The 7,745-nt window shown below is 68.3% G+C and overlaps 2 protein-coding genes across 2 annotated transcripts; one reads left to right on the plus strand and one right to left on the minus strand.

The window, feature by feature from the left end:
* Positions 1 to 320: 320 nt before the first annotated feature.
* MNEG_11797 (hypothetical protein) lies at positions 321 to 842 on the plus strand (the record flags this gene model as incomplete). The annotated part of the gene is made up of 2 exons (XM_014039730.1): positions 321 to 364; positions 665 to 842. The coding sequence occupies 2 exons, from the start codon at positions 321 to 323 to the stop codon at positions 840 to 842; spliced, it is 222 nt and encodes a 73-aa protein (XP_013895184.1).
* Positions 843 to 3,692: 2,850 nt separating this feature from the next.
* MNEG_11798 (RNA-binding post-transcriptional regulator csx1) lies at positions 3,693 to 6,312 on the minus strand (the record flags this gene model as incomplete). Its single annotated transcript, XM_014039731.1, has 6 exons — positions 3,693 to 4,094; positions 4,302 to 4,592; positions 4,961 to 5,028; positions 5,296 to 5,632; positions 5,868 to 5,912; positions 6,181 to 6,312. The coding sequence occupies 6 exons, from the start codon at positions 6,310 to 6,312 to the stop codon at positions 3,693 to 3,695; spliced, it is 1,275 nt and encodes a 424-aa protein (XP_013895185.1).
* Between the last annotated feature and the right edge of the window lie 1,433 nt (positions 6,313 to 7,745).

The following is a 7,745-nucleotide window of genomic DNA, read 5'->3' on the forward strand; positions in this document are numbered from 1 at the left end:
AGGGTGGAGTGTCGGGCTGGCCGCCAAGGAAGCTTGGGAGGGACGCAGGCGCCCGCACGCTCCCCACAGTGTCGGCTCAGCGCCCGGCCGCCCCGCTTCCCGGCGGGCCGCCCAGCTCCGCATGCCCCCTCTCACGGCCGCACCCCGCCGCCCCGCCTCACCGTGCCACCCCGCAGGGCGTGCCGCTGCTGCCCAGCACCTACTTCATCCCCGGCGCCAGCCTCCACTTCTTCCTGTTCTTCGTGCCCACCCTACTGGCGGGCGCCGGCGTGCGGCGGAAGCTCATGGTGGGGACCCTCATCATCGGGCCGCTCATGTCGATGTACATGACTAAGGGCGACATCAAGACGTACCCCCTGGAGTGGTGGGTGACACGGGCGGGGGTGGGGGTGGGGAAGAGGTCGTGCTCGTGCAATGGACGCGGCGGCAGTGCCATCAGGTGTGGGGCGGCGGCGGCAGCGGCTGTACAGCTTTGATGGCGGCTGGGGAGCTCATTTTTAGCCGGGGTGTCGCGCTGCACGGTACAAGGTGTCTAGCGCCCAGCTCGGCAGCACAGCGGGGCGCTATCCGCCCCCCGCCCAGCATGCCGCGATCACGGAGAAGGCGCAAGCAATTTGACCGCCCACGCAACTCAAAGTTCGTTCCCCCTGTCGCGCGCCGCCAGGCCCACCATCTGGTGCTTCTTCGCCGCCCTCCAGTCCGCCGCCGCCTTCTGCTTCGAGCTCGGCTGGCCGACCGCGTTCGCGCCGCGCCCCCGCCGGGCCAAGCCCGACGCCAACGGGACCGCGAACGGCACTGCCAACGGGGCCGCCCCCGCTAAGGAGGCCGGGAAGGCACAGTGACCGGGCGCTTCTCCACCGGTGCGCGCCCCCCACTTCGGCACCCTGGCCTCTTTGCAAGGCCGCTGGGGGCGCAGTTGTGCAGACGGGGTTCCGCCCCAGTGCCTGCCTTAAGGCATTATCTGTCGCGCCTGCTCATTATCCTTCGCGCCTGTGTCATGGTCCGGGGTTGGGACATGCGAGCCCGGGCGGCCCGCTCTGCAGGAGGCGCAAATTTAGGCGGGCGGGCACGGCCCTGCGTCGCCGTGAAGAAGAGGCGGCGGCACAACACAGAAATCTGCAGTACGCGTCGCGCCTGGCCGCGTCAGCCAGGCACAGGCCGGCGCCCCGCCGGCCGCGTCACCCCAAAGCCCGCTGCTGCTTGCCGCCGTGCGCCGCGGAGCCGCCGACGACCTGGAGCTGCTCTATTGCGCATCCTTAGCCCCTCCTCTTCGCGGGGCGACCCCAAGCACTTGGCAGGCTGCTTCAACTGTGTTTTCTCATAGCTAACCGCAAACGAGAGAGGCGGCGAGCCGTCGCGCGTCGCCTGTCCTGCTGTCGAACACCAAAAACGCGCCCGCCCTCGCGGCGCCGCCTTCCCCGCGCGCTCGCGCCGCGCGCTGCGAGTTCAAGGCGGTCCGCAGCCACGAACTGTATGGGGCATGTTGCCCCTCCCTCAGTAAGCCCTGACCCGCAGTTTGAATGGCCCCTGCGGCCTATCACGAAACAATCCACGTGTATCGGGCGGCTGTCCTGCAGGACGCTCTGTGGGGCTGGTTGGGGCTGGTTGTAAGCACCGACGGCAAGCGGGACAGTGTATTGCTGCCAGGAAAGGCCAGCGACGGGTAATTACTAGTGCTTGCTGCGGGTGCTTCATGAAGCAACAAAAGTATTGAAACGTCCACCCAGGCTCAACAGAACAACTGTCCGGTCCAAGCAGCCCAGGAGGGTAAAGTTCCTTCATGCGGGGCGCTGGCGCACGGGCTGACCGATTGGATCGTAGCTTGCGGGGGCAAGGGCTGCGCAGGCATTTAGGCAGGCACAGGCGCGAGCCTAGGCAGGCAGGCACAGCGAGACACACACACGCACACACACGCAGGTTGCTCACAAGGGTTTAAGACCGCGGTTTGGGCAAAAAAGCATGCAGGCGCAGCGGCACAGGGGGCGCGCCGCGCCGCGCCTGATCGCCGGCCGCGGCGCGCGCCAGGCATCTCGGCCCGGCGCGGGGGCCGCTGCGCAAGTGCTAGCAGCCCAGGGGCTTGCATGCTCCTGTGAAACGTGGAGTAATCCTAGTCAGACCCCAATTCAAACTTGAACCAGCACAAGGCAGGAATCTAGCAGGCTGGCAGGCAGAGTCGCAGAGTTTAAAGATCCCGGCATCTTAACGTTGGGGGGCCGGCGCTCGGGGCGGGGCCACACCCCGGCCCACCTAGTCACCTGCAGATGTGCGCCCGCGTGCGCCGCCGGCACATGTGCGGGCGCTGGCATGGTGCTACCGGGTCACTTGGTTCAGAGAATCGGCCGTTGGGGATGGAGGCAGGGCAGCTGCCACCAAATATCTCACAAGTATCTCAGGGCAACGGCCCCAAAACGGCACTGCTGGAGGCACTAGGGCGATATTGCAGGCAAGGCAGGGAGGCGGCAAGGGGGCCAAGGGGCGGGAGAGCCGCAGCACAGTTTTCAAGCGCGACCGCTGTGCAGCCACAATTTGCGAGTGGCCGCAGGGCATGCGCGCGCGTTGCGCTGGCCCCTTGAGGGCAAAACAAAGCAACGCATTGGCAAACAAACTTCAACCAAGGCGGTGTGCGGGGCGCTCCGGGGGCACAGCCGCACACACGTACGCAAAGCTGCTGGCGGGGCACGGGAAAAGCAGAAATCGCGGCGATGAGCGAGCGGCAATGTTGCAGGCGGCGCAAATTAGCATGGGGAGCCTTTGTTTTGGAAGAAGCCCGGCCCCTCGGTCGAACCCACAAGCCTGGAACAGCGTGCTGACGAGGCGCGGCAAAGCAGCCGCAATGCAAAATCAACGCCCAAACCCCGAATGCGTGCGCGCGAAGCTTCTCGCGTGTCGCCGCCGGCCGCGCCGCGGCCGTCCGGGCGCAATGGTTGGGAGCGTTCAACCGCGTTTGACCGCAGGGACGCGCACGCCCGTGTGGTTGAAAGACATGAGGTGCAGAGATCCTGACCACGCAGGCCTCTCGGCGTGCGCGCTGACGTCGTACTTGCAAAGCCCACGCGTGCGCCCCAGCCGGCCGGCCGCCCCCCTTCAGTGCGCCAAAACCGCAGCGCGCGGGCCTGCATGGGTGGTGGCACGCCTGGAACTGGCGCGCCGCCACCGCCGTCGCCGCCGCGCGCATTTGTTGGCCCCAGTTTGGGGGGCTTCGCATGCCCTCAATGATCAAAGTGCAGGGGCATCAACTCATCCATGGCCACGCAAGCTTCACAGCAACGCAATGTGACGGGGCAAGGACGAATCCGTAGGGACGGCCCTGCGCCACCCTCAAGGTTCAAAAAGCTGCGCAGCCCGGGGCCGATTTGACGCACGGGCCCGTTGTGGAACGCCGTGCCGGCGTCCGGGCGCGTACCCCACGGCACCAGGGATGTTGCGGGTGCGTGCTGTCGCCGGCGGGTGCTGGTGTCATGATGACGCAAGTATCGACGCGGCAGGGGCCTCCATTGATCAGGACCGCCTGGCTGGGCTGGCTTTGGACGACCAAACGAGGCGGGCGGTACACGACTTGGGAAAATCAGCAATCCATTTGCTGGTGACTTGACACACAGCTCACACACCACTACAGCGCAGGAGGACTCTGCAGGCCGCCACGCGGCGCGGGCAGCCCGCACGGCACCGCACGTCACCACGGCGCCGGCGGCCTAATTTGCAGGCAGCACGTACCCCCCTGCGCCCAGCAGCTGCTGTTGGTTCAGCTGCTGCTGCTGCTGCTGCTGCTGCTGCTGGCCGGCTGCCCCAAACGCGGCGTCCACCCCGCCGGCCGCCGCTGGGGCGAATTGCATGGCGTGGCCGCCCTGCATGGCCCCAAGGGGGTAGCCGCCGATTAGCAGGCCACCGTCGAGCGCAGCCGCGCCACCGTGCGCGCTTGCGGGCCCCAGCAGGACGCGCTGCTGCTGCTGCTGCTGCTGCTGCTGCTGCTGCTGCTGCTGAGCTATGAGCGCCGCCGCAGATGGGTCCACAAAGGCCATGCCACCGGGCTGCAGGCCGCCTTGCGGGACGCCGGATATGACAAAGCCACCGTCTGTCGCATACTGCTGCTGCGCCTGCAGACGGCGAGCGCGCGCAGGGGCGGATGGGTGGGTGAGCGAGTGCAGGGGCGTCGGCACGTGAGGGCAGCGCGCCCCCCAGCAGAGAGGGTGCTGCTGGCCGCGGCGGCTGCAATGCCACCACAAGCCGGATCCCCGAAGCGGCGTCCTACCGCTCCCACGCCCTGCATGCACGGCTACCGGAACCAACAGCAAAGGACCCACCAGGATGTTGCCATGTCCATTCATATAGGCGCCGCCGGCGCCGCCCCCGAAAGCCCCTGGGTAGCCCAGCGCCGCCAGGCCGGGCTGGGCGAAGGAAACGCCCCCGCCATACACGCCGCCCGCGAGCGCGCCGCTCGCGGCCCCGGCGCCCGGCGCGCGGGCGCCAAAGGCGGGGATGGCGGCGGCGGAGGCGGCGGCGGCTGCTGCTGCGGCGGCTGCGGCGCGGCCGGCGGTGGGGGCGCGGCTGGTCGAGCGGCCCCAGCTGATGCGGATTGCGTTGGCCCCTATGACCTGCATCAATGGAAGATGGGCGGTCACCAGACGGGTCCGTCAGTCGGAGATGGGCCGAAGATGCGTGCAAGAGCCAAGGCATCTGTCGCGTGCGGGACTTTGTGGCGCCGCGCGGCAAGCCTGGGCTCGGCTGAGGAAAAAAAACGACGCGCTTGCTCTTGGCAGCGTGGCATCTCCAAAGCAAGGCGCGTGGCAGGGGTGGGCCGCTCGTTGCGTCGCGGCGGGGTGTTACGAGGTAAGCTGCCGGCCAGAGAGCCGCGCGCTTTGGAAGGCCCTCGCGCAGCGCCCCCTGCCCCGGCGAGGGTGCGTCGACGGGCCGTCGCCTGACGCCTGCTGCCCAAGTGGCTATGAGTGCGCCCGCGGCGCACCTGGCCGTTGAGCGACGCCATTGCCACCTCAGCTGCAGGGCGCTCCACATACTGCACGAACCCGCAGCCTGGCGCGCGCACGGGGCGAGGGCGAGGGCGGGGCGGCGAGCGGTCGGCGCGGCGCGCAGAGGGCACCGGGGTGGCGGCCGCGCACGCGGCGGGCCGGGGCGATCGGCTGCAGGAGGGCCCCGCTAGATCCGCATGCCAGCGGATCATCGTCCCGTGCTGGGCGCGCCCCGCCGGCGCGGCTGCCGCCCGGCCGCCGCGACGTCGCGCGGCCGTGCTTGAGGGAGGGGCCCCGCCGCGGGGCGCAAAAAGGCCCTGCCTGCGCCCACCTTTCCCGGCCGGCACTTTGACGTACACGATGACGCCATACTGCCCAAACAGCGCCCTCAGCTGCTCCTCGGACACGCCGCCGCTGAGGCCGCCGATGAAGAGCGTCGTGTTGGTCGGGTCGAGCTCCGCGGGGTGCGGCGCCGCGCCCGCGGCGCCGGAGCCAGAGCCGCCGCTGCCTGCGGCGCCGGAGCGGCGCGCGGTGGCGAGGCTGACGCGTATGGGGCGGCCGCCGAGGTTGAAGCCCTGCATCTCGAGCGCGCGGTCGCGGTCGGCCTCGGATGAGAAGCGGACGAAGCCGTAGCCCTTGGGGCGGCCGGTGGCCGGGTCCGTGATGACCTGCGGGTTACGCCGGCGGGGTGGGACGGGTGACGCGGGCGGGGTGAGACGGGTGGCGCTGGAGGGGTGGGGCGCAGAAAAAGGGAGTGGATGGGCGTGCCGCGAGCGTACATGGGTCGCGTCCATGAGTCGCGTGCGGTCTCGTTTGAGGTTGATTGCCGCATGCCACCGCGAGTGCCGGCCCCCGAGTGAGTGTGCAGTGCGTCCGTAGCGGTATCGCTGCTCAAGGGGGCACTCGCTGGGCCGCGCTGCGCCGCGCCGCCGCGCAGCGCACCGCCGGCTGCGGCGGCAGCATAGCGGGCCCCTCCGCAGGCTGCTCTTGGCTCGGCCCCGCAGCGGGTGTAGGGTGGCGGCGGTTGCGCCAAAGTCATGGGACACATCGCCCCTCCCGATACATGCGGGGCCGCCATGCCGATTCCGCCTGTTCTCAGACGTTTGCATGGGCAGTGCATGCATGCGGCCACCGTCTGCGTGCCCGGCCCCCGTGGCCGCCGCGGTCACAGCCGCCGGCAGTCCCCATGCGGTGGGCCGGGTCCGGCGGCCCGCACCTTCGCGCTCGTCACCGAGGGGTAGAACTGCCTGAAGGACTCCATGAGAACAAAATCCGACACCTCGGGAGTGAGATCCCCCACAAATACGCTGAACTGTTCCGCCTCAGGTGGAGCCCCTATCCCCGACATCGCCATGTCAGGATGGCCTCCCTGTTGGCCGCCTCCACCCTCGTCCGCAGACACCTCTGGTCCACTTTGATCCGGCTGTGCTGTGCTACGCCGTGCTAATGGGGTGGTCAATGATCTTCAAGTCGTGTCACCGCTCCAAAAAACCTCACGCGGCTGCCTATCCAGGTGGGCGATGCGCACCAAATCAGGAGTTCTACAAGTTTTTTCTGGCGTTTGTCCTGCGGCCCTCGCCCGTCCTAAGCTCGGCCAAAATCGGATGTCAGCACAAATGACGAGCAATTGATTGGCCGTGTGCGCAAGTGATGCACGCAAACGCTTCCTAAAACATGAGCAGCTCCATCGAACAACAGGTCGGGGAGGACTGAGCTGACCGGAGCAAACAGGTTGATGATGCGCCGGGTGAGTAGCAGTGTGCGTAGCGCAGCACATCATCGGTAACGCCCACTCAATTTCCTGCCGCGCGCCGCGGTGGGGCCCAGTTCTTTTGAAAGTTCAGACACATCAGGAAGCTTCAGTTGTTCGAGCCGGCACCAGGGAGGCGGGTCGCGTGGCCGTCAGCCAGCCAGGCAGCCGACGGGACACAGCAGCCCCCCCACGTCATCGTCAGCCCCCCACCAAACGGGTTGCGCCGGCCGCGCGGCAGAAATGACCCCACGTGCCCGCAGCCGCACGCAATGGCCCGCAGCGCGCTCTTGCGGGCGCCCAGGCCGCGCGGCGCGGCAGCGCCGCGAGCCCAAACGGCTGTGCGCCGCCTGGCGTAGTAACAGCCAGGGCCGCCACCTCGTGCTGCAGCCTCGCAGCTCTGAGAGCATGCATTTGGGGCCGCATCACGTGCTGAGCCTCATAGTGGCCCTAGCTTTCCTGCCGGCTTCCAGGTCGCTGCCTTGCTAGCAAGCAAGGGAATTGAAGCACACTACACATCTGCGTTGCTGTCAGACACCACGGCCACGCGTGTGTGAAGACGAGGCGTGCGCCCATGCGGCTGCGTCACTCATGCCACTGTTCAATACAGCGGCCGAACCCTGCGCCCCTCGCCCCAGTGCTAAAGAGTGGGAACGGCCGCGCGCAACCCCGGCGACTGATGCATCTGCGGTGACAAGAGCTGCAGGCGGGCGGCGCAGCAGGCCTACTGCTTGCCTTTAACCCCATGCACAGCCCTAGCCTCAAGCCATACCAAGCCGTGAACCAGCTGCAACAACTTGGCCCAGGACTGCGCTCGGGGTCCCCCCACGAACGCGGCGCCGTCACAGGCGTCACCTCCCGGGTTTGTCATGACCGCCCGGCGGTCATGGCCGGGTGTGTCGTCATGTCACCCGACGCCTGGGCTGGAGGTGACGACGCTGGCCCGCGTGGGTCGGGCTGGTGCGGGCTGCGGCGCAGTTTGGGCTGCCGCGCGATGTTATGATATCCTGAGCTTTTGCGTCGGGTGTGGC

Source organism: Monoraphidium neglectum, assembly GCF_000611645.1.
Source record: "Monoraphidium neglectum strain SAG 48.87 unplaced genomic scaffold scaffold02911, whole genome shotgun sequence".
In the NCBI taxonomy this organism is placed as follows: domain Eukaryota; kingdom Viridiplantae; phylum Chlorophyta; class Chlorophyceae; order Sphaeropleales; family Selenastraceae; genus Monoraphidium; species Monoraphidium neglectum.